We start from the raw sequence: 27,643 nt of genomic DNA, 5'->3' as shown, positions 1-27,643 counted from the left end.
ATACTGTGACTGTTATATGGAATTCCATATCTCCCGTCGTCCGTCGCATTTTGCTTTTTGTTGTGTCCCAATTCTGCCATTTACCAGTTCCAAACATGCCATTTTCCGTCGTGCGTCGCCCGTCGTGCGTCGTTCGTCGCCCATCAAATGGGTTGCATAGGACATGCAAAAGCCGTTGTTTAACAAATGACAATGTGATGATTCCATTCACTTCTAAAGATCTTTTCCGAATAAGGCAAGTACAAATTCCACCTGCAAAGCATATACTAGTCATATAATTAATTCCAATAATGCTAGACTACCCCTGCCCCTTGACAAGAAAATATCGCCTCTCTGAGAATTCAACCAAGTGTTTTTTGGGGAAAAACATTTTCAGCAAAAATTGTTCCGGCCAACTTATCCACAGTGTTATTCTAATTTACATACTGTAAAAATGTGCCGAAAAGGGTAAAAGTTAAAAATACCACTGCGCAATCATGACCAAAAAAAACACGGGCGACGCGCGACGGGCGACGCGCGACGCACGACGGCAGATATGGAATTCCATACTGTTACGAGGTCTGACAAAATTGTGGCTACTGTCCCGGCTTACTAATTTTAAGGGGGAGCGGGTGGGTGCGTGAGTGTAGCGATTCTTTCCTCGCTTTGCACCAATGAGGCTCGGGTTCGAGTCACGGCTTGGCCCAGGCTTTAAGTGCATTTGCTTTCCAGTCCATACTTGCTCTCACAGGTTTTCTCCGGGTACTCCGGTTTCCTCCTGCCTCTACAGCTGGACCATCTTCCTAACTCCGTAATGTAATGCTGATGAATAAAGTGTATGAATAAACGTACAGTTATTGGCGTAAATAGCCCGAATTGCTGAAAGCGCCATTAAAACAAAACAACTATTTTTAAAGATGTTGAGAGCTATACCTTAAATAGAAATACTACCTTGCAGGCATTTTTTGGGATAATGTTGATAATATTAAATTGTAATGTGACAGTTTTGTAATTTCAGAATTTTTGTGAATGCAAAAAAGTCCATTTACGTGCTGAAGTTCATAATTGCAATTGAATGTTTCTTAAAATTATTTTTAAAGAACATTTTCAGAATTCTGCTGTCAAAAGTGGCATTTATAAAGCTGAAAATTCTCGTGAAACACTTCCCGGATTGGAAGAGGTGTAATTTTGTATTTTGTATAGCTATTATAGAACTAGGAAATAATCTACAGAAAAGTGTACATTGGTAAAAAAAAATCTACAGATTCAAAATAGACTGATGTCACAAAAATAGTTTAATAACAGTTTTAGATGGTGTTCTCATTGGAATAAAAAACATTTTTAAATGTTTTAAAACATCAAATGCACATTTTCAACAGTAAAGTGACTCATTAAAAAGTATACACAGAATAAAAAGTGGTCCTTAACTTTTTTGAGTAGTCTACATCAGCTAATCTCTGAGCACAGTTTAGCTTTTTCTAGAAATGAGTGTACGTGAATGTATCAAGGAATATGTACATGTCTACATATATCCCTTACTAGTACACTGATCTATTGGGCTCTTGAGTTTGGAAGTCAGGTGACGCTGGTCAGCTTTCTATATACATGTAAAATAAATGTCGAGGGGTGATGATTAAAGGAATCTATTGTGTGAAACTTTGTTTCATGTTATTCATGATGAACATAATGATTTTTCTGTGAAGTTCAGTTACCTGCCTTGGAGCAAGCAGAAACAGTTGTTCAAGGCTTCAGGGTGGTTAAAAATTTACCAAATTTAAATCTCAGGTTCAAGTGGAAGATCAAAACACTGTAACCACCTGGGAAATTAGGATCCTCCCAGGCAGGATCAAGCCCCTGTAAGACTAAGAAGCAGGCTTGAGGTTAACTGTGTTCTCAACTACCATGATGGATAAAAAAAATCTCAAGGTCTGACAACCACTGTCCATTGCAAACTGGCCTGAACATGTATAATACATAACAAGGAAAAGTCTGAGCCCACAACCTGTCAACTCCAAGATATCCATAGTGTTAATCTACTGGACAATTACTGTTCATTAACATGGCACTGAGCGTGGGTTTGTATGTTTCTCAGACACATATATAGTAAAAAAGACAACAGGGTTTGGAACTGAAAGATACAATCAAAATGTAGATTTACACAAACTGCTGGACCACTAGCAGATACAGACATTTCAAATTCTACTTTAACGCTCAAAGAACTGGGGGAGGGGGAATTCCACCCACCCCAAGAACTCAGCTGTGTCAAGCTCAATTTTTTAAAAATTTGGCATACATGCAAGGACATTCCTCACAATTACCACAAAGTGAAGTTAGAACTCGATCAGACACCTTGTTCAGTCAGTCATTTAAGGCTACATGCATGTCAGCCGGCCTGCACCACACGTGGAAAAGTAAACATTATTTGGCTGACCTGTCTCTGAAAAATGCACGCTGCACAAGAACTGTTCATTTTTCACAAAATTGGTCTCAAAATGACTGCAAAGCATTACTCTAAAAGCTCACTGTAAAAGCTATCGAAGGCTCAGCTCCTGAAAAAAGTATTTTATTACCAGGGTATTGAAAAAAATGAAGGGGAAGGCAGATTCTCCCAACCCCCGGCTTTTAAGGCCTCCTGTTTGAGAAATAAAAAGCAGTTACAAAATGAAAAATTGTATCAAATCAGCTGTTTTTATTCATTACTTGAAATATTCCATTAGTTCTCATGATCCACATTCTACAAAAATATCGCAGTATTAAATATATAATTGCGTCCCTTTGTGAGTTACATGTACGTTTTATACAAATACAGGGATAAGAAAAAACTGAAATACAAAGATTTGACCTTTCTCATGTTCTCACAGTCGCATTTCAGAATTAAAAAAATGTTTTAGCATAGACTAATTACAGCTTCCTGTGTGGACAGAAGATATGACAACAGTATTTCAAAGTCTGTGATTTGATTTCCCCTCTTCAGCTTCAGAACAAGAAAATATTACTTGTCCTAAAACATTTCTGGTGCGTGCACATATCACTTACAACTTCACCTCAGTCTTTTCTTCTTTTTCTCAATTTGATCCAGATGATGAAAAATGTACATGTATACAACTGAAAACAAGGTTATGTACATTTGTTTGAAGAATGTACAATTTTGGACAACTGACTTTTACACTTTCTCAAGGTGTACCTGATTACATTGGGTGTGTTACACTGTTAGTGTACAGTGTGTTAACACTGTATACCATGTGTCAGACTTTTTGGGCTTGCAGTATAAATACATTTACAAATGCTACAAAACACGAGACACACACACACAGGACATTGAATTCAGAGGGTAAAGCATATTCCCCTGTTGAATGCTTACATTTAAATTCACCTTTTATACTAACTTCACCTGTAAGTATTCCCCAACCCTTAGGTTAAGCTCCATATGGCCACACCCTTAATTTAACAATTCACAAACTTTGGTCAGTTGTACATATACATGTAATTATTGTAAAACAGAGTCCTTATATTTTTTAAGCAATTATCTCTTGTACATGTAAGTTTTATAACTTCCTCTATCCCTAAGCTCTGCACATGGATGCCAAGCCTCAACATTACTTTTTAACTGAATTCATCTCTTATGTTTATGAATACCTACACCTGCATGTCAAGAAATCTTTGTGAAACATGCACCGACAAGTATGTGCTATGGGGGCCTTCAATTTTTTTGAGAATTTTCTGAGAATTGAACTACACTCTACCTGCAGTCACTGCTAAAAGTACTATTTATTAATAAACTCTCTTTACAAAAATAGTGCCAGAATGTACTGGATACTTAGTATTTTATTCAAAATACATGTAGTCAACTTGCTCCAACGGGGGGGGGGTGTGAAACTGTTCATTTAATGGGGCAAGTACATAAATACTACTGTATACAAAGCATCTCAAGATACACAGTCGGCACTCTAGGTACAGTTTCCTTGAAACATGCACGTAATTCCAGTGATGTGCATTCTTTTACCGCAAGACAGTTCTGTATGGTATCTCACTTAAGTGATACCGGTATATTGTATACATGTATAGCAAAACAATAACTGACATCATTATTAGCCAGGTACATGTATCATTGGTTTATAAATGTGGGATGTGTACTTCTTTGGTTCATGTGAACAGCTGTAGTCAAAGGCGACCCATGACATGCCGTACATTAACACAGGGTGGACACAGAAGTGAGCCAACTAGGGCCATAGTTCCCTTAAAACAGAGCAACAGCATTTCTTTTAAATATGAGAGAAAACCAGTTTTGGGGTCTATTTCACTCTATTTGCAAAAAGACCCAAAGGGTAACTTAAAACCTCACTGGGCCATGAAAGGTTACAGAATTTTTTGCCTTCCCAGATTTGGTTCAGGGTCTGCGTTTCCTTCAGTGCATCCATTGTGATGAGGGTATTTAAACATGTCTGAGAAGAATTCTTTGTCAACACTGTCAATGTCATCTTAATCTTCTGATTAAATCTACATTTTAATGAATGAAATAAATAAGCTAAAGGGATAAATTGAACATTTGATTTCCAGGCACTATGGTTTTATAAAGATGGGCAATTCCTTCAAAGCCATGTTCCCTATGAAAATTCCCTCCTTTCCTTCAAACTCAAGAACATGCAAATAAGAGACACATAGGATTGAGGTTTAACCTTTACCAAAAGAAAGCTTGTATCATTGGCCTTGTAGGCATGTGAAATCAGAAATTTCTTGTAAACCTGGTCACTTTTAGGTCACCTTCAATCAAAGTGGGTCAGATTTTGCGGGATAAGGGCTATGTCATTATAGTCCAAATGGCTCACCAAACTAGGCAAAAGAAATGAAATTGGTCATGTCTCCAAGAAACCAACTACACACCAAAGGTGGTTCATTTTGATATTCATTCAGCAACCTTGCCAATATGGTGAATCAGAAGAGTTTGACACAATTTCTCAGCACAGAGCGAACAAATTTGTATTTAATAAGGCGGAAAAACTACTTTTCTAAATAAGTTTCAACTAAATGTAATTTTACATTTATTAGTTCAAGGATCTATCCTGACTTGGATGAGTGCTCAAGCACTCTCAGTTTCTTTCCTTGGATTCCAGCAGAGGGTATGAATGTAAAGAAAAAGAAGGAAAACAAGAAGAGAACAAGTGCTTGACATAAGTCCAGTGGAGAAACATGCACCAGAGATTGGCACCGACTAACCCTATGGTCTTGCAGTAGCCAGCTGAAAAAGCTGGCACTAAACAGCTTTTGTTTCGTATTTTCATCAAATTGTGAGAAAACAAGAATGAAACCTGCAGAGCTACAATGTAGGGTGAATTTCAGCAGAGGCGATGAGAGATTTAATTCTGCGCTTTGTTGCAACTTTTTATATATTTCAGCAACTGCAACTTTCAGCTTTAAATCCAACATTCAGATATTGTGGACTGTAAGAATGTGGTTCTGGGAGGTGTTTGGCATTGAAAGTGTACACAGAGTGACCCAACCTGCCATTACTCAAGTTACTGTCTACTTTGAGTCAGAGGACAATCTGTGTTACATGTACAGGTACATGTATTATAAGCCTACTGGTACTGTATATCTTCAGCATCAAAGCCATTCTACATTTTTGGTGTTGTTTCATGCTAGGAAATACCACAAATCATGAGAACATGCAAGAAAGGGGACAAATGTACCGGTACACTTCACAAGGTTGCCTTCTAACAGGCTCATTTTCATGATCAGGAGAAGGCATACATGTACACTGTCAGTTTTTATGTTACAAATGGTCAATTATATTTTACTTGTGTTATCTGAAAGACAAAGTACTGCTTATATTTTGCCATTTACTAGCATGTGGGGGCATACATGTAATGAATACATACATGTAAATATTAATTTGATATTATTATACAAATGTGACAAATGAACAAAATTGGCATAAGTTCCATGAAACAAAGTTATCTCACTTGATTTACATACAATAGTCTTCAATAACTTTAATGTAAATGAAAACAAGGAAAAAGCAAGACAAATACCTGTACCATTAAAATTCCCCGAAGAAGACAACATGATTAAACTTACTGACCATCAAATAAAGTAACATTATAGCATCTAATATCAAAATAGTCCAACTTCTCAAAATACATTTTACCTTAAAAATTAAAATGTTATGCCAACCTTGATATTGAACTAACAAATGGCATGCAAGGGCAAAACTTGAGAAAAACCATCAAGATGAATAGGCCACTCTGGAAAAGCCACTCAGGAAAAAAAGGTTTGGATTTGGAAAGTGTTAAAATGAGCTTCTTTGTAGTTGCCACCCTAACATTCTGCCAAATGGACACATTAAGAAAGTCAATTTTTCAAAGACAGAGAAGGCTTTCAAATTCATCTTGACTTAAAAGAAGCAAAGATCTGCAAGGCATCAATATCAATCAGACTGCACAGAGAAATGCATCTTGAGAGAAAAAGGCAAGGAAATGCTACTTTCATGGCCAACATGCCCATAAATACCACTGCACCCTTATACACACAAACCACTCCTTAAATGTATGTGCGTGCTTTCATGAAGAAACCTTAAAGAATCAGAATCTTTCTGCATCAGACATGAGACAGAAAACTGAAAACAGGAAGATGCACTGATAACAAGTGAAGTGATGCATTGTTCAAGTACATTCAAGTTTGTTCACAAAGCAAACATTTACAGGGCTTTTCCAAAGACAACACTCGATATATTAAGTCCTAAAAGTTAACTACCGTAGTTTGCTACAGTGCTCCAAGGAAATTTAAATTGGAATTTTTGAAAGGCGAACCAGTAAATCAGCAATCTTAATTATTTGTGATGTTCAGGCTGTCAAAGTTTGGAAAGAGCTTCATGCCATTGTGTGGATCACTGGCTCCTGGCGCTTCCATATTGTTTGCACTATTGCTAGTGGCTGGAACCAGTGAATCATGCATGCTCCACCATGCATGCTTCTATCACACACAGCATGCATGCATGCACCACATGCACCACATGCTTCTACATGTACCACCCCACATTAGGGGGAAAAGTGGCGTTAGCCTACCAAATTAAGACTGCTTTGACACTTTGACACACTGACACACATCTTATTCTGTTGATGACTTACATGTACCGGTACATGAAGCTTTATAACATCAGATTATATGCTGCATGTTACAGATCTGTGATACAGCGAAGTCTACACTAATGTGGTTGCATTGGTTATATGCGTGAACCATTTCCCCTGTGCAAGCTGTGATGTAGGGAGCAACCATTGTATGCAGTGCCATGGAGCTCAATGAAACTAAAACCAACATTGCTGGCAGTGCTACCATGTACCCAGACAAATCTGCCTTTGGCTTGGTTGCTTGACTGTAACTTTGGGCACGTGTCTAAAAGACTCACCTTTTTTTACTAATTTCAAAACTGGTAGAAATTTAAACATGGAGAAATCTCACACCTGTTTCATCTGTGGTGAGAGTAATTGGATTTTCTTGAAGACTGAAAACACATATTTTGTGTGTGTGGTTTTTCATAAAAGCAGAGAAAATGTAGATTTCTCTGAGTTTCATAGGTACCCTGTGGGCATGCAAACTATGACTAGTGGCAGGTCTTCATATGCATGCCCTCTGCCAAGACCACCCCTCCAAAACTTTCATGCAATCAGCATAATATTAAAATAAATTATACAAGAAAAAATCTGAAAAACACCAAAACTATTTTTGTTGGAATTTTGTTGAAGAAATTAACCCACGTAAGTTTCCACAATGTAAAGAAACCACATGCATTTCTCCAAACAGTGAACAACAGTTACTTTTGCAGGGATGTGAGTGGCCACTTAAAATTCCATGTAAAGATGAAAATGGCTAGCAAAAAGCAGAAGCATAAAAAGTTCCTAAACTTTCGTACAGACCAGGTGTGCAAAAAACTGAAATTCAGGGTCAACATCTAAAAAAAAGCTGAAATCAGCTGAAAAGCTGAATTCTCACACCCTTGTTCTTGTTTACTCACACAAATAAATTGCCGAAATATTTCATAATGATTCTATGTTACCACAACGTACATGTAACTGGCTCCAAGCAAAGATACCCCTTCAATGGAAACAAAAAAGAGGCTGGTTGAAACTCTAACAATACTGCTACCGTGCATCTGGTGGGCTCAAGAAAACGTACACAAACATGTAAATGCATGCAGGAGGACACTGTTACTAGATAACAGAAAGCCCTTCTCTTGTTCAAGCACAGAGTTTGTAAACATACATGTACAACCTTACTGTAAATAATGATTAAGCTATAAATAAACAAATACATTGGCCTCATGATGTGTAAGGAAACAGGCACTTACAAATAGAAAGTTTCCAAATACTTCGAATGGAGAGTTACATGTTCATGTAGTTGCCCTTCTGATGTGCAAAACATGCTCCAAGGTGATTAGTCAAGTACTTTAGGAAGAAAAATGGGATTGCTCTGATGTGCCTACTTATTACCGTACACATTTTGAAGCATTTCAAAATAGCGAATGACATTTTTCAGACCAAACAAGTAATTTTCATCAGTTCTGTCAGCCTCAACTACGTGGGTGAAATCAATCATTTTTACAAGAGCCAATTTACTTTCAGACTCTTTTTCCTCTTCTATCTGATTGGTGGCTGCACTGGCTGCTTCTTCTGACGGTAGAGTGTCTGTGTTAGCTTTCAATGGCAGCTCCTCCTCCTGTTTGAGGGGTGATGGCAAATCAAATTGTGAGTTTGATTGACTCAAACTCCCCTGCCTTTCTCTCATCTGAGACACTGTAAGCCTACCATTTATGTCAAGTAGTCGGGGCTCTGTTTGAACTCCATTGTTGTCTCCCCACTCAACACCATTACTGAGTCCCCCTTCTACTAGGCCTGCACCACCCCTGCCCCCAAACTTGGCAGCTATAGACTCCTGGTAGGTTGGCAGCCGATTGATGAATCCATTCTCTACTGGAAGGTGTTCTTCCTGCTCAAGAAAAGCACTAGAATTGGAAGGAAGACCTTCTGGTGCAGATGCGGACTGCTTGGATTTTGGACTCACTCTTTTAAGCTGGGAATAACTCACGAAGTTTGGTGGGCTGCTGCTGATACCATCATTTTCTTGGGCTGTGGGGGTTTCTACCACAGACTGAGCAGAGGCAGGAGTCACAGCACCCTCGTAGACAAACAGCAGAGAACTGGAATAGAAGTGGAGCTGCTTCTGGTTGGTGAACCAACGCTCAATTCGCCGTATTTGCTTCAAGAACTCTGGCACAACATCAATCCTAACATCATCCACAACATTCAGATACCTAGCAAAGCCTATGAAAAAGGCAAAAGAAAAAGTCTAGATAGCAACACCCACTAAACACGTAGCAATGATGCCAACTGTTGTTCTCAACAGCAAACTTATCATCCTTTAAGGCCCTTTAGTTGAAGCCACTTTCACTGGCTAATATTAAACATCGTTAAATGGTTCTGAATACCAAACAAAACAGTGCAGAGTGCAGTGAATCATGGCAAAGGGTCTAAACAGCGTGCCCTGAGTTAATCAAATACTACATAATGACGAACAAAAACATGTATACTCCAAACACTTATTTTTGAGGAATCTGCTGACATTACAGGCAAAAAGTAAGAAGGCGATATTTGAGGGTCAAAAGTTTTTAGTACCAGAAGAAATATTTATGCTTTAACACCGCCAGTTCAAAGGGTATTAAGTCTGAATATTAGATTCCATTCATGTACTGTACATGATTTTAACACCTTAATTGATCTCAAATTCATAATTAAGGTGAATGTATTTGTCTTGTGCACAGGGCCCACTTAATGAGCATGTAAACAGAAAACTAATATCAAACCCTATACCCTGGAAGGCAGAGGTGGTAACAAGTAAATTTTTGCAAGTCTCAGCCAAGTCACAGGTCATTTTGTCCAGTTATAAGTCAAGTCACAAGTCATTTGATCACAGGTCAGGTCAAGTCAAGTAATAAGTCAATTTTGTCCAAGAACAACTGAAGTTGCACTACATGTATGTGTGATTCAAGCTACAGCCTAAAATTTTGGTTACAAGACTTTCCATACATGTAGTTATTCCACAATCCGCGACACAAACCACACAGGAAGGGTTTGGATATTTTGTTTGACCAGGAGTGGCAACAGACTACGGTAAAAATGATAGGATATGCAATATTCATATCACTTGAGTGATGATCAGCAGAAGGTACATGTATGCGAATAATCAACTTGTCAACATGCCTGATCTGACGATCATGAACAACGTTTTCAAACCGAAACATCAGCCAACATCATGTTTAACTTTTTTTAAAATGGTTTGACTTGAGCACTCAAAAATAACCTTCTATAGTCTGGGGCAGTAGCCAAAAACTTGTGATGAGCGCAGATAACCAAAAAATGTGGGCCATTTTCAATTTTGCCATGTTGCACATTGTCAGACATTGTTGCACATAGCATGGTCACGAAGTACATGTATGATATCTAGGCTCACTTTAATACTCACAAATTTGGCCAATTTCTCTCCAAACTCTCCCCCCACCTAGAGTGGGATGAGTCTACTACTAACTACCTACCAGATTACCAATACGTATGCATTATTTCCCGGTCCATTACTTCCATTTGCTAAATTCTCGATCAGCAGCAGTGCACCCTCACTCTCTCGACTCCCGCGAAGGTGGCAGCCATGTTCTTCCTCTTTTTCAACGCGCAAAGTGCGCCAAGGTCACGAGGGGAGGAGGGAAGGAGATTGGTAATCTGGTACGTATGCAGTAGTTGACTAGTCCCACTCTAGATGGGGGGAGAGTCTACTCCCTGCAACCTACGCAGATTACCAATACATATGCAGAGTTACACCGAACCAGAGGAGAGCGGGAAGGCGAGCGTGCACCGACAACCCTGAACCCCAGGAGGAGTCACGTACAGCCTGCAATGAACAAAAATGACAGATTAGTAAAGGACTGCAAGAGCTAAGCACAAAGAACATCCCACCATTCATCATGTAATCGTCTTGAGTGCATCCACTTGCAGGGGGAGGGACAGCCATAACTGGAGCTACTGAGATTCCGTCTTGAGCATGGCCAGTCCATGAGAATGATCCCCCTGCAAAACATCACTGAGATAAATGAGGTAAATGTTGAGTGGAATTTCCAACAAGCGGCTGTACAAATGTCTGAAATCGGGACGCCTTTGAAATAAGCCCATGAGGAGGAGACGGCCCGAACATTGTGAGCACGTATATGGCATCGATGTTGATCATAAGAAGCAGTGGGCCAGTCTGAATTCGCAAACTTAATAGCACAGACCACCCACCTGGCAATAGTGTCTCTGGAGGCTGCACGGTGAGACTTAGATGTAATGAGTAATTGAGTTACTTGCCCTCGGATGTCCTTAGTTCGGTAGAGATACCATTTGAGTGTCCAGACAGGACACCAGAGTTTGTCAGAGGTAGATGAGGCTAACGACCGGATGGATGGGATGAAGATGTCCAGTGGCTAAAATGAGGGTGTTTGGTTCTTGGTAAGAAAGCCAATCTCTGGAATTAGACGACCCCTAGAGGCTACCATCGAATATGGCCATCAGCAATGGACAGTGCTTTAATCTCGCAGCCTCGACGAACAGTGACGATGGCTAAAAGGAAGGCCAGCTTCATACCCAAATGAAGTAGGGTAGCTTGTCCTACCGGTTCAAAAGGGGGGCTAGCCAAAAGTCAAAGGACATCCCCCAGATTCCATGAAGGAACGAGTTGTCGGGTTGAGGGACGTTCAATAAACATGCCCTGAAGAAGATGATGGATCGCAGTGTTGTTAGAGATAGAGGATCCATCAGTAAACCTACCGTGGATAGCTGCCAAAGCCGAATGGTAGAGCCTGATTGCTGAAACAAGGAGGCCAGACTGGAAGAGATGCAAGAAGAACTCTGTTACAAGGGAAAGAGTTGCTTCGGTCGGATATGCAGAATGTTGTCAACACCCGGAGTTGAAACGTCAAATGCGGCTGTCATCGATCTTTCTCGTTGACAGCTGTCTGCCTCTGACAGCCTGCTGAAAGGATCGTTGGACAAAATCCAACACGTTAGGTGTAGGTGAAGAGGATCCAAATGGCAAGAGCCGGGTTGGAAAAGCAGGTCGTGGCATTGAGGGACCAACAGGGGAATGTCGACTAACAGCCTCACGATGCGGGGAAACTATGGCTGCCTCGGCCAGAAAGGAGCGATAAGAAGAATTCACCAATGCTCTTTCTTTATATTTGACAGGACTCTTGGGATCAACGAAATGGGGGAAAGGCATAGGCTAGGAGACCTTCCCATGAGATGCATAGAGTGTTGGTCGCCCAGCCTGGGGATGCAGAAATTGAGTACAGAATGTTGGGAGTTGAGCATTCAGATGAGAGGCAAAAAAGTTCACGAGCAGTCTGTCAGTTGCTTGAAAAAGAACACGAACCACCTCTGGTTGAGGAGTCCATTCTGTTGGACAAACCTTGCCCTGGGAGAGAGCATCGGCCAGATTGTTCTGTAACCCGGGAATGTGCTCAGCAAGTACCAGGACAGAGTGACGAATGGATCACTGAAGTACATCCCCGGCCAGCAAGCAAAGGGTAGGCAAGCAAGTGTCCCCTTGACGATTGATGTTGGTGACAGATGTAGCATTGTCTGATTGAACTAGAACTGTCTTGTTTGTCAGGAGCGGCAGGAAGTGACATAGAGCATTGAAGATTGCATGCAGCTGGAGAACATTTATGTGAGAGTCCTGCATGGCTGGTTCCCATTGGCCGGAAATCTGATACGGTGGCAGACGAGTTGTAAGAGCGCAAACCGTAGCAGTGATCGAAATAGCCTTCACTCTTGATCGACCTAGGATTAACCAGTTGTCCAGGTACTGAAACATGAGGACATTGGAACAACGAAGATAAGCCCGCACCGCTTGCACCACTCTGGTGAACGCTCTCTGTGCGGTGGAAAGCCCCAACGGGAGAGCGCGGAACGTACATAGCGTGTCTGTTCCCAAGCAGGTTACAACGGTTGATGAGCATGCCTAGGAGGCCCAGCAGGACGGCGCATTAGAGGAGGGAAACTCTGGGAAGAGGGGGGAAGATGAGGACTCTCCCGGTAGACGACACTTAAATGTAGGGCGCCCCCGTCGTCAGACGGTGCATGTGTAGGCAGCCCCAGAACTTGAGTCATTTCTTGCTCACCAAAAGTGGCTCATCGTCATCTGGAGATTGACTAGAACCAGAAATATATGAGGAAAACTCAGGGCCGGAGGCAAAACCCACTGTACGGCTATCATCCATCGTGGGTTGAGAGGGCCCCGTGTCACAAAAGTTCTGAAATATAGATTAGCAGTGGGCAGGGTCAGATTAGCTCCAGCCTGAAGGCCCGGCGGATGGACTGAGTGGGCAGAGATGTGGAGTAAGCCCGCAGGCAAGCGGTATGATAGCAGGGAAAACCAACCAATGCCACGAACGCTTGCGGAACCCTGCAGTATGGCGTTGGCGGACTGGACAGCAAGCTGAGCTTGTGGCAGCTCAAAAGCTGATACGGCTACGAGTCACCCAATAGCACTCCCGTGGGCAGACTCCGCCATGCCCGAGACGGCCAGTAGTGGGGCGTAGATGGGCCGGTAGGTTGCTGGGAGCTAGAAGACGGCCCGCTTCCTAGGGGGTGCGTGGACGGGGCCCGTGGGCGTGCAGCTAATCGACCAGATGTATCATCCCGAACGTGGGGACCGGCTGACAGACTGCTGTGAGTCACGAAGTAACTGGAGGAACCAACTTGCAATGTGGGTGTAGTACCCCGAACCCACCGAAAGGAAGGAAACAGTAAAACTACGCACTGTCCTACATGTATTTCCTACGTTGGCAAGGACCGAAACCACCACACAACTGTTCTTACCAACCAAGCGATCCCGGGCCCGCGAACAGGCAAATGCTGTACTTGGAGTGGGGTTAGAAGCACAACTCTGAGAATTTCCCTCTCTAGACCTTAATCTAATGCACAAAAAAGGAGAGCAAAGCCAAAGAAAAACGCCAAAAAATTCAGCAAAAACCAGCTGAAATAAGAACAAAGAATCTCAGAATAACGAGACAACCGCTTTCAAGATATTCTTTTTTTTTTTAAGGATAAGCAAAATGTACATGAAGCCACAACTGTAGGCAAAACATGGCGGCCGCCTTCGTGGGAGTCGAAAGAGTGAGTGCCCACTGCTGGTGATCAATATGTAAATACAAACAAGAAATAACAAGCAGAATAAATAGACAAACAAAAAAAGAATTTTATTCTGAATCAAGAAATGTATACAAGAATAAACAGTGCCACCTAGGCGAAGTCTGGAAGAAGGTTAACAAAAACTAGGTAAAACAAAAAACAGCCTGTCACCTAGCGCAAGGCTGAAAGGAGCAGCAAAAATACAAATAAATACAGGGGGAAAAGGAACCGTCTTACCGTTCACAAGAATGAGAATGGACAGACAAACAAAGTGATTGAGAAATAACACCGAAACCAAAAGGAGCGAAGGAAAAACTCTCGAAATTTTCAAAGCCGGACATAAACACGTCCGATAGTAATGGCGCCAAGAAAAAGAGAAAGAACATGGCGGCCGCCTTCGTGGGAGTCGAAAGAGTGACTGCGCAATGCTGGTGATTGAGGATTTTGCAAATGGAAGTAATGGATTAGGAAATAATGCATATGCGTACATGTAGGTTGCAGACAGTAGACTGGAAATTTACATGATGCCCAACAGATATCTGAATATAGGTAGTTGTTATAAAAATAATCTATTAGCGTGTCTTGAAGCTATGTTACTGTACATGTACAACCACCTAAACACAGCATTTTACATGGAGATTTTTGGCCTACCAGATTGGATGTCACAAGTCTTTTTTCCAAGTCCAAGTCATGTCACAAGTCAAAAACTGATAGTTACGTGTCGAGTCACAAAAGTAGTGACTCGAGTCCAACTCAAGTCTACATGTACATTTAAGTCAAGTGACTTGAGTCTACAACTCTACTTGAAGGACTCAAAATACTTGATTCATAAATGTATTTCAGGCTAACTTTGTTCACAACCACAGGATGTATCATGCACCTTTGGTCAGGATCTGCATGACAGAATGACAGTTTAGGAAAGGGCACCTAACAGTCCAAGTTCCCCCCCATGAATAGCAATAGAGCCTGAAAATAAAAGTCACACAGCAAGCTTCTGGAACCCTTGCTCAGTCTGCCTATGGGAATTTCACATTTGGCCGTCCTGTCACGTTCAATAATTTTTTGGAAAAAAATTCCTTACTGAAATACCCCATGAAACACTCATCTTGTAATTTTACCTTGGTCTTCCTCAAGTAATATTTTGGAAAAGTTACCAGGAGATGGGTAGAAAACGAATTTTATTACCGACCTTTCACGTCCAGCGATATTGTACCTAGGTCTCCATGTTCATGCACATTTGTTTTCACTCGCCATGCTTTCTTGAAAACGAGATTGTACAGCCTTGCAAAGATTTACCTACCCGCAGTCGATGGGTTCCAGATTCTGTTAAGTTGACATCATGCAGTTGTTGTCAGCAAAGGTTAGATAAAATACAAGAATCTTTTGTAAAAGTGATATTGCTTTATATTTATTACCTTATAAATTATGAAAGTATGTAAAATGGTTTGATCTGTTTTTATTTTGGCTTTTACCCACAGACTACCATAAATTTCAAACCGTAAATGTTCATCTGCGTAGGACACTGCCACATTGTACTGTTTTGCATGTATTTTAGATTTTCGGGAGTGATGGGCCAGTTTTTGGCAGGATATTTCTCTTTTATATCAGGTAATTTTCAATTGCTATAAATTGATATACTAGCAAATATTTTTCAAAGCCCTTTTTCCAAGTTGGATTTGTAAAGAAGAAAATGAACAAAAAAATACTACAAATTCTAAAATCTTTACACGTTATTTTTCCTATCCAAGGGTTCCAGAAGCATGCCATCAGGGGTCAACTTTCAGGCTCTATTATGTCATCTGAACAACTACACAGCTACAACAGTACAGATTCACAATGCAATTAGCACCAACAGGTCACATGTACATGTATATTATGTATCATTTTTCAGAAAAAGTGAATCATGAAAAAAGTCCAAGTCTGCTCCTGGATGATCCCTAACAGTACTCAATTTACCCAAGATAACAACTCTACATTTCCAAATTTCCTTTTTCTATGAGACACTAATGATTTCAATTTTTATTTTATGTAATGATTCTTCCTGAAGTAAACATTGCCATTTATCAATGTTCTTATGCAGCTTAGTTTAATACTAACCTTCAATGACATTGTCTCCTTGTAAACTACGACCGTAGAATTTATCCCGGCATTCAAACTCATCTGTGGCTGGATGGTAAACCTGAGGACAATTAACAGGGGATACAATTTTTCATTACTAATTCCGAAATAAAAATATATCATGTAATCACAAAATTATGCAACTGTTACAGATATAATCATTACACCTCCTACATGTATGTAAAGGTGCATTCTTGACAAATTAGTCAAAATCAGTCAATTGACCCCTACATATATGCGTACAGTACGTGTACTGTGACAAATCAAGTGGTAGGAATTTTTCATTGTCTGTGGCTGTTACAGCAAAAGGTGGATTAATCATGCAAGCCTTTTGTCTGCTGTTCCTTGGACTGTGACCAATCTGCAGGTGTCCCCACATGTAAGAGTCTGCTAAGAGTTATCTACTGATTAACATTCAGAGCTGTTTCTAACCAGTGGCTCTGACTGGCCGCCATGTGGGCTTAGTAAACTAGCCTGCTGCAGTTATCCTCAAGTCTGTGAGGGATGCTACCGGTATAAATTTACCACACCATAAGAAAGAGAACTCAATATTTATCAGACACCACCTCCCCCACAAATTCTGCTTGATTTAGATTTAGAAATTATCAATTTGAGGTTGTAAATGCATAATAGGTTGGCCTATTTGAACAAGAAATTTGTTGAAAATTTGCACTTTTCCAATTTACCTCTACACAAAATGTTAAACCCAACTCTAAAGTGCTAGCACTTCAGAATGTGTGCCATGTGCAACACACACACCAGTATCCTCCCCCACATTAAATGTGGAACGGGTCTCTTAGTGATACTTACCCCTGCCCAGCCTACGTATGCAAATTTCCCATGTGCCTATTACAATTCGCTGAAGAGACTTGATTATGCATGCTGCCCTTTGACCCTCCACAATGCAATGCAATCCTGCCACCATGTTCGTCCTTTTTGAAGCGGTGAAAACCACCGGAGCCAAAGTGGGGAAGGATGGGCGGGAGCGGCTGGGCAGGGGTAAGTATCACTAGGAAACCTGACCCACGCTTAATGTGGGGGAGGAGTCTCTCTATACATATGCAGAGTGGCACCATACCCCAGAGGTGGGTCGGCGATGGGAGCGTAGTTACTTATAGAAACATAAGGTGGGCATCGCCAGAGCGAGCACTCACCAGAAGAAACCCCTAGGTTGAAGTATCCACCGTCTGGACCGGAACAGTGCTGGACATTGTCACTGTGCCATGGACTGTTTTGCTCTGCAGAACATCTTTCTGGTAGCACTCCGTGAAAGTGGAGGGAACTTTTCAGCAAGCCGACTGACAGATTTCAGCTAGAGGAACTCCTCTGAAGTATGATGAGGATGCAGAAGCGGCCCAAACGTCATGGGTCCTGACGGGAAAATGGTCATCTCATCATGTTGTACTGGACAGTCTAAGCTTTCCAAGATAATGGCCGAGACCGTCCATCGGGCAATAGTGACCTTCGACAGCGGGTAAAAAGGGTTTCCTTGTGGTGACGAAGAGCTGGGGAATCATATTTTCGGCGCTGCTTGGTCCTGGCAAGATATCACTTGAGAGTCCGAACCGGACACCATCTCTTGTCAGAGTCGTCTCCCGGAAGTATGTCGGGAACGAATATGTCAGGAGACCAGAAGGTAGGCGTCTGGTTTTTTTGTCAGGAACCCGATGGTTGAGACAAGATGAACCCCATGTGTATAGCCAATGATTTTCCGTTTCAAAAATGGGTATTTTCCGTTTTGCCAAATCCCGAATTCTGCTTCAGAATTTCAAATTCTGTTTTATACCTTCGTAAGCATGAAATAGGAGAGCAAGTTTTAAACTATGCACGGAAACCATTTGTCCAACCACATCGTGCCCCCCCAAACAAAAAGACAGAAAAGAAACAAAAATAACAACAATATTGTTTGGAAATACTCTGCAATGGTTCCAACTTTTTTATATTTCATGTAGTGAAAATTAAAAAAAAATCCAGACAATAAATACAGCACACCCCAACCCTTGTTTTCCCACTGGTGCGCGATTGTCAAAACTTACTACGATTAATCAATGGACAATTCATGTGCCACTCATGTATGAAATCAGATTACATGCATGTAAAATGTACACGTACAGTGAAGTTACAGAGTAGTGCTTGCATGTAACAGTCACTGATCACAACATGTTAATGTTGGACACCGACTCGCCATTTTATTTGGCAGTAGTGCGACAAAAATTCAGAAAGTTAACATTAAATCTGAGCCTTAAAATGTATGATTGTGACTAAAAACTTCACTCTTTATTGAGCACTTCCGAGGGCCCATTCAGCTATGGTACACTAACCTAACTAGGTTACGTTTCATTCAAGAAATATGTAATTACTCCTCCGTTTGGCTGCCACAGTTTCATCATTTCGCCATGCGGTACTAGCCTTGTCTAAAGACGTCGATGCCAATTTACAGACTAAATTCCCAACATGTGCAAGAGTCATATGTGTAAGAACTTGTTTGCGCCTTGATTTCATTGCTAACGTGTGAACGGCCTGTGTGTGTATACACAATGTACCATACCACGCCACTGCGCTGGGCTGGCTGCCGCTGCATGCATGGGGCTCATGCCCTCCATATAGCACAGATGACCTAATCATGGGGTGGAGTGGTGCATTTTAGCATGTTTCCAGTGCAATTCGTTCATTAACCGGTTCACTGTGGAGGACTGCTACTACCGGACCATTGTGTGAGGATTAGTGCATACCACACATACATGTACAGTCTGTTCACCATGCAGCTGCTGGTTCAATAGGGCCTGCTGCTGGACAAAGCCCTCCATTCAGGGCATACCACAGCCCAGCAGTTGTGGTCAAAATACTCCTGCTGTGAAGGGCTTAAAAGCAAGCATTTGAAAAGGGTTTGGTACACATTTTTTTTTAGTACTTTGAGAAAGTTTTCTTCACTTTTTAAGTCTTTCTTAGAGGGAATTTTACAAGTTCTGTTTCAAGCAGTGGATTCTTTTTCAAAGTGTTGATTCTGCGAATTCCGTCTGTTTTCCGCAATCGCGGAAAATCATTGGCTCTACGTGTTTCCCAGCGGATGTGACCATCGGCAATTGGCAGGGCATGTAGCTCGCTACCTTGTCTCGATGTAACAACCGTGAGGAGGAGCACCAGCCTGATGCTGAGATGCAGGTCAGACACATCAGCCAGTGGTTCGAAAAAGGGAGACTGGTAAGAACTTGAGGAAAGCTTCCAAGGTCCCAGGATAAGACAACACGTTTGATGTGAGGATGCCCGACAAACATCTCTTGAAGGAGAAATAGGATAGCAGCATTGTTGGAAAGAGTCGAGCCATCGCTGAAGCCTGAGTGGACATCCGGCAAGGCCGTCAAGTAGTTGCAGATGGCAGTAACCTGGAGGCCCGAGTGAAAACCGATACAGTAAACTCTGGCTAAGTCGGCACTCTCGGGACTCAAGAAATTATGAAGACTTACGCAAATGCCGACTTGTGCTTAAGTCGTCATTTTGCTGACTTACACGTACATGTGTTTTGCCTACGTACATGTACATGATGATTCCTTGCACTAATTCAATGACTTTAATTTACCCTGGTTTATTTCTACCTCCATGGTCGATCCCAGCAAATTCATTCTCAATTATTCTCCTCACAGGCTGCAGATTCAATAATTGATCATTTGCCCCTAAGGATGAAGTGGGGATGGCAAGCCACTTGCATATCACATCACAACTCAAAAGTGCAGTACATACATGTACGTGATACAGTTATGGTACAGAAAACATACACTCATCCACACACGCATTGGTTAAGTTCGTTCAATAAGAGGACCCCCAAAATGGACAGAGCGCATGCGTGTAGCACTAGAAGGGTTACTGGTATTGATGTACTCATGCTGGCCGATTATCAACCGCAGCCTATGCCGCTAATAAAGAGACATCATTTCAAAGACGGATTTGCGCCGGGGAGACGTCTGCACTAGTCAGCAGGAGGTCATGCGTTCGAGTCCCACCTGAGTACGCTTGTGGTTTTTACTATGAATTTCAACACCATAAAAATATAGTTTACACCTAATTCACCATGAAACTTTCTTACATGGCAAAGTAAGCCCCTTTTCATGGTGCAAAATGAGCCTGCTTGGCGGGGGACTAGCTCATTGTAGTTTCACAGTGTTTTTACATGAGCTTCCAGGAGGTGAGGCACTCTATTGTTATTCATAATGTTTGGCCTATCCAGCTTCCCACCTGTGGGGGTGCTAAAACCCACAGATTAACAGTCTAATTGATGGCGGGATTAGTGTGACTGACGGCCTCATCAGCCCATGCAACCAGCATGCACCGATGTACTTCAATAAAGAATGTCGATACTTCCTCAGAGTATATGGTACCCAAAGTAACGACCACTCTTGGTGAATAACTGTTTTATATATCATGAGTGAAGTGGTAATTAAAAATAAAATGTTTGTTCTGTAAAATTTAGCACATCGATCAGCACTGCCACTGCAGCAAATCTCTTGCCTTCAAACTAGACCTCAATCGCTTACATCTATGTGATCGACCGATCCTTTTTTTACCATTGGTAGACTGTCTGATCCAAACTGCATGCCCATTCACTGTTTACTTTTGATGTGGTTATAGTGCTCCCATTTACAATGCTTTTTGGGATATAATGCTCACGTTTTTTGGCTCAGAGAACCATATAAAGCATTTAAAATGATTCTGGTTACAGCGCCCTTTACCTTAGAAAAATCAGATTCTGTAAAAATCAACGTATACAATCCGCATCGCAAGGCCGCTACGCTAGGTGGCCGGCGGGCGGCGTGGCCTACCAGTAGATGTTTTTTGCAATCAAAGAGTGCAGACACACCCACTATCCTTGCAGTGCTATCGCGGGAGCACGTGCTCACCATGGTGAGCCGCTCCTGCGTGGCTTTCCTGAGGTGATTACTTTTGCACATTTTGTTTAATCTCGTTGTGTAGTTTGGGTCACAATAATTAACACTGAGATACTACATGTAGTATTTTGTTACCTAAATTTCTCTTTCTACCGTTAAATAAAATCAGCCGCTTAAATTGTATGTCTGTCTTCGTTTAGCAAATCCAGTCTTTTTGCCCATTGCGTGCAGCGTGATGTATCAGATCTATTTTCAGTTGGGTTTTCTAATGACGTGTCACTTTCTGTGGTCACATGGTTATTGGGAAAATCAGCGATTAGACTGTCCATGAATGGACATGCAGTAGCAGTCAGGATGTCATGGTGGATGTAGATACAGTTTGTGTGCCGCGCGCAATGTCCAAATCACACAGCTGTAAGCCCTGACTGCCAGCATAGATCGGTGTGTCATTTCATACCATAGCCAAGTGATTCGGACATGGCCAAAATCTTTTACATAGTACATGTACATGTCACTGTGATTCATCGAATGCGCAGAGGAATTTTTGCCAAATTTCACATGTGCTGCCACTGCTTGAAAAATTTCTCAGGATCTTGAAAAGAGACCCAACTTTATGTAAAATGTCGTAAGCACTCATTGGGTCGCATACTGGACCACAAACATCCCACATTTAAGTTTACAAATATTAGGAGGAAAAATGATGCTTTGGTCCACTTGGTCCTTTCCAACAGCTGCAATTGCAAATTTGGTTTTTTGGCCCCAAAGTCCAGACCAGTTGCTCTAATTCCACGAAACTTGACATAAGATGTCGTAAGCATCCATTGGATCATCACATACTGGACCACAAAGGTCCCACATTCAAGTTTACAGAAATTAGGAGGAAAAACGATGCTTTGGTCTACTTGATCCTTTCCAACCAAAGATGTTTTCAAACAATGTACACATACAACACCATTGCACTTAATTCACATTGTTTCTTTCATTAATATGCGTAAACATTACACTGGAACATTAGTGTACATTGGTGTTTAATAAACAAAACCGTCCATTCTTCAAAGCTGCAAATCTTGGCAAAATATTTCAGTGTTTTCCGAATTAACAAGGTCTTGAATGCCATTTTATTTCTTCCGAGTGTTTGTCAGGCTGTACCACTGCCAGGGCTGATACTTGTGATAGGAATATGTTGTGACCGACTGGCCAGGGACTATTGAAATTTGCTTAAAAATTATATCTGACAAGATACAAGTCACAATTGTATACTGCAATGGGGGATCATCGTTCATGACACCCGGTACACGTTTGCAAGTGTAAAAATGATTATGAGAGTGAAAAAAGCCTGTCGAAAAATGGTAATAATATCAACTTGAAAACAGCATTCACTGGAGAAAGTGTTTGAGAAAACTTTGGGGGAAAACAACGCAACGTACGTGGAAAGTTTCCTGTTCCCTTCATCCCCTCAGGCCACTGCAGACCTAAGATAGGGGCCTTTCAGTCAAAATGTAATCAAAGACACGAAAAGCAAAACGAATGCACAAGCCTGAACTGCCAGGACTATAAAAGTATAAGTGCATGTTCCGACAAACGCGTACATGTACGTGTGCTGTGGTTGTGTGCCTACACAAACACAAGCAGGGCACCCCGAAATCTATCTTACAAAATGCACAAGAACGGGCACAAGTTTCGTTTTTGGACTCACAGATTTATTGGTCATTCGAGAATTTGATGTTTTGGATTATTTCTAACAATGCTGCATAACAGGTTTTGCACCACACGGTTGCCTGGATCTAACTCATCAGAGTTTAATGAGTATCCACTTCGTAAGAAACTTTCAACTCATTGAAATCTAAACTTAGCCATGCACTTAAGATTGACTGACAGGCAAGCGTACACTTTTTATGAGGGATTAGGCCCATTAGGCTTCGGTGGTGGGTAAAGGATCTCTGACTTGGACTGACAGACAATGTCCTCTCTGACCAGAAGGACCAGCAGCAGTCGTACCAGGAGTCTCATCCGCCTTTGAAACCACAGTTGACGAGTCCAGAACGGGGCGATGAGGAGGATCCGACATAGCTCCGTACTATCTTGGATAGGACCCATGGGATGAGGGAGATTGGAGGGAAGATGTACGCCAGAGGGCCTGACCAGTCGATCTGAAGAGAATCTGTTGCCCACACCCGTGGGTGAGGGAACCTGAAGAAGATCATTGGAAGCTGGGCATTGTCAGTGAGAGCAAACAGATCGAATTGAGGATGCTCAATCTCCGCGAAAATCTGGCTGACAACATGTGGATAAAGAGTCCTCTCTGTCAGTTGGACAGTACCCGAGAGAGTGCGTCTGCTGTGCTGTTGCTGGTTTCCGCTATGTGGACAGCTTGAAGGCTGATCCCCTGACGCAAGGGCACAGGAGTTGAGGAGGGCGAGTGCCACCATGACAATTGATGTACGTCACTGTCGTTGAGGCATCGCTCTGGACTCGAGCAGAACAACCCACTCAGTGCTGTCGGAAGTGACAAAGAACGTTTAACACCGCTTGGAGTTTTAACACATTGATATGTTTGCCTCGAGAGGCAGTCCCCTAGACCTCGGAGGCACGGAGTGGAGAGAGGCTCCCCCTCCGTCCAGCGCCGCATCCGTCGTCACGGTCAAATGTGGACTTGGAGGGACGAAAGTAAGGCCGGCCCACATGCAAAAAGAAGCAAATATTCCCTAGGAAATGAATCATGAGCCTTGTTACATTGTACTTTGTTCGAAGTGGCCATTTGTATCCTTGAGTTAGAGGACCACAGCCATAACATAACATGCCTTACAAAAATAGAAAAACTGCAGTATGCACAATCGAGTCTTTTCAGCGAATTGTAATAGGCACATGGGAAATTTGCATATGTAGACTGGGCTGGGGTATGTGAACGCCGCAGACTGCATAAACACACAATACCTGAGGTCATGCATACCGTACGTATACGTTGCTATGAAAAGAGAGAGAGCAAAAACAAGTGTCATGTGACTAGCTCTTGGCCAATCAAGGTATAGAATCAAGAAACAGAATCTGTGGGTAAGGTGTTAAAATGAATGTTACCTCCGAGCAGGCTCTCATGAACAGTGTCATTTTCAGACCAGAAAACAAATAAGGAATGTAATAAAATTCAATTTGATTGCTTTGCCGTAGAGCAGTCTTCACACACAAATGAACTTCAGAATCACCTCTCAATGTAGTCTCTGATATATACAGCTGCTTATCATGAAAAGTTTATATGTAACAGCATTTAAGTGAAGACTTAACGAGAGACAGAATCCTGAGGTATAAAAAGTGAGGCCATTTCTTACCCTCATGCCAAGAATCTGGAAGCCAATCTTCTCCAGGTTGGGGTATTTCTCCTTGGCAAGTTCTACCTTCCTCAGTGAGACGCCATCTTCATAGCTCTTGCATCCAATCTTCACATCCATGACACAAGGCTTGCGAAACCGTGCAGTGACATCCTTTATTTTCAGGTATACCACTGGTGTTGATGAGTCAAGGTCCACTTTTCAGGGATAGAACTGAGTGGAATTTGTTGTATACTGAGAATCTATCACCTTCCCATCATCTCCTCCCCTTCCCTGGCAGTACATTGTATCATTCATTTAGAAACTTTGAAAGAATTCATACTTGTATCATGTTTTGTAGCTCCACAGGAAAGCAGATCAAGGCAGAGTGAGAGTTGAGTACTTTGCACACACCATTTCAATTTATTGGTGGAGATAAAGCTGCATGTACGGATATTCAGCAGAAAATCTTGCCAAAAGAAGGTACTGGACATTCACAATATTAAATGATCTAAGCTTTTCATGGAAACATTTTGGACAACACTCTTTGAGCATTTTTCAAGTAATTCCATCCAACAGCTTAATAAAGCATCACGTTTACATGTACACATATATGTATCCAATGTCTAAAGAGTTTTTCTTTTGTAAGTTCTAACACTGACTTCATTTGCTATCTACTGTTAGTATTTCTCTAGATACATGTACATGCATGTGGGTAAAGAACAACTTTTATCAGTATTAGTAAATAAAGTACTCACAAAGTACTTTTACAATTCTAAGCAGCGGAGTTCCCTCTAAGCCGCTTAAAAAGATAAATCTTTAAATTCTCTCTGGTTCCGGTGAAATAGTACCTGTAAAAGGTACTAGAACTGAAGGACTACGATGAGTACATGTACATGAATGTCTACATGCAAGAATGATACGAAAAGCAAAACCAAATCAGACGATAGGAAAAACAAAGTTCAACACTTCCATTTTTCTGTCACTCTCTCTTTATACTGTTTGAAAGAAAAAATGAGCAGGCACAGTACACCAACTGCAGCGATACACACAATCATTAGCATACATGTACATGAATGCAACAAAAATTTACACTGAAAGAAATGTAAACAGTACTCGTTTCCCCTACTATTTTATTATGGAATTAATCTGATCCCCTATGAAATCCCAACTACCCACTTGACACTGGAGTATTTTTAGGAAGAATCACAGAAATATAGTAGAGTATTGACAATACTTCTTCCATCAGTAGGCCAGTTAAAAGTATCTCATTCAGTTTTTTTTTAAAAAAACCTTCGCTACAGAGGACTGCTGCTACCACACCACTGTGTGAGGATTAGTGCATACCACATATACAGTCTATTCACCATGCAGCTGCTGGTTCAATGGGGCCTGCTGATGGACAAAGCCCTCCATTCATGGCATGCCTCAGCCCAGCAGTCGTGGTCAAAATATATGTGAAGGGGTTAAAAAAAAGGGGGAAAATTGCTCTTTTTCAAGATACAAGTACAATATTTCCAGAAATGGCTGGCATGTTCCTCCACTTCCTGGATTCTTTTGGGGACATGTGTCTAAAGGATACATGTACCAATAAATGACATCACACCTTTGCTCATGAATATTCAAGCTTGAATTAGCACAAACCCAAAGGCTCTGAATGATCTGGACACGAGCAAATGCATTAAAAAGAACTGCTTCAAAAATACTGCAGGAACACTTTAAGTTAACCACTTCCTGCCGGGCGACCCGGAACTGGGGCAAAAAGAGTTGGGCCTTGTAACAAAAGACTATGCTCAGCACAAAAGACTGAGCTGCTGGGCATTACTGACAATTTTTTGCTCTCAATAGTGGAGATAATCCAGCCTTGTTTTGCAACAGTATACCACGGTTTGGGGAATTTAGAGCGAGCGGATTACCACCAGGGACAAAAGCTCTCCACCACTGCAGCAATGAGCCACACAGCACCGCTGCACGCTAATCTGGCCCCTATTGAAAAGAGGTTAGCAGTGCACTGTGCCGGTTTCGGGAACAAAAGAATTTTACGTAACACCGCACAATCTGGGCTCTTTTTCCAAAGCTGCAGGCCTGGCTGAAATATTCAGGAGTCAATGAAGGTTACCTGTCAGCTAAAGAGTAGTCCCAAAGAGTACTTCATGTGGGTAAAACGGCCATGAAATGAAATGATGAATTTTTGAAGAATTTTGAAAACAGAAAATCTTGAAAAGGACCCGGCATCTTGTCTTACTCAAGAAAAATCCACCCGGCAGCAAGTGGTTAAAGGGTCCACATTTGCTGAACCACTATTCTCCTTGATAAACTTGAAAGAACCCTGTCAAACTTGCAAAGAATATCAAATGATACAAAAGAATAGCATGCACACAGGCATATTATCTAAACAGCAGCACTGACCTAGCCTACACATGTAGATTAATAAAATTTTAGCAAAGGTAAAGGATACACGATGGATCTTCAGGTGATACAAAGGTGCCATAGAAGCCAGGTACCAATGGCCTCAAGCTGGTATACAGCGGATTGGACTGGTCTGGTCTGGTGACATTCTGGTAAAAGGCTAATTCCCTCTTGCCTCTGCAAGCATTTTGGCCTGGTTTGAGGACAGTTCCCATACCATCCTGAAGAAGACCTGAAAAAACAGGGGGAATGACAACTAGAAAGTGAAGAGCCTCTGTGCAAAAAAGGTGAACAGGGGTTCTCCTACTAAAATTGCCTGATTTTTAAAGAAAAATATTCACACCTTTTTACACCAGTGGAAATATTTTTCAGTTAGAAAAATTTTTCACACCTTTTTCACAAGTGGCAAATTCGCCAGTGAATGTGAATTTTTTCATAATTTTCCCAGTCATTTTCATAGGGTTAAGTTTCAATTAAAACGTACTAGTTTAGAGAGATTATGGCGCTACCCAGTATACCCGGGTACATGTACATATATGTATCTATAGCTCCACAGCAAAATTAAGATTAAATCCCGAACATTTACATGTAAGATGTATGGAAGTACAGTACATCTACACAAGTACGTGTACATGTACATATGCAAAGATGTACAATGTACATCCACTGATCCATTCATTTTGGCAGGTCTAGATATGTAGATTGAAACCGAACTGTGTTACACATGTCTTTCCACACTACAAAG

General features: G+C 41.5%; 1 protein-coding gene across 4 annotated transcripts in view; it reads right to left on the bottom strand.

The window, feature by feature from the left end:
* ipmk (inositol polyphosphate multikinase) overlaps window positions 1-27,643 on the bottom strand; it is an 81,518-nt gene that overhangs the window by 13,263 nt on the left and 40,612 nt on the right. For 2 of the 4 annotated variants that reach the window (XM_087130004.1, XM_087130005.1), the window contains exons 3-6: window positions 26,948-27,130; window positions 24,511-24,683; window positions 16,287-16,368; window positions 2,649-9,293 (exon numbers count right to left, since the gene is read on the bottom strand). In XM_087130004.1, the coding sequence (XP_086986130.1) occupies window positions 8,452-9,293; window positions 16,287-16,368; window positions 24,511-24,683; window positions 26,948-27,130 (1,280 nt within the window). In that variant the 3' untranslated portion in view covers window positions 2,649-8,451. Of the gene's footprint in view, window positions 1-2,648; window positions 9,294-10,819; window positions 10,912-16,286; window positions 16,369-24,510; window positions 24,684-26,947; window positions 27,131-27,643 lie in introns of those variants that run through there. The other 2 variants (XR_015423382.1, XR_015423381.1) reach the window with 2 other exon arrangements.

This window comes from Acanthaster planci, linkage group LG19, assembly GCF_054643075.1.
Source record: "Acanthaster planci isolate LZ-2023a linkage group LG19, COTS_SCS, whole genome shotgun sequence".
Lineage (NCBI taxonomy): Eukaryota > Metazoa > Echinodermata > Asteroidea > Valvatida > Acanthasteridae > Acanthaster > Acanthaster planci.
Note: the sequence above shows the minus strand (reverse complement) of the source record. Positions and strands in the feature narration are given on the sequence as shown.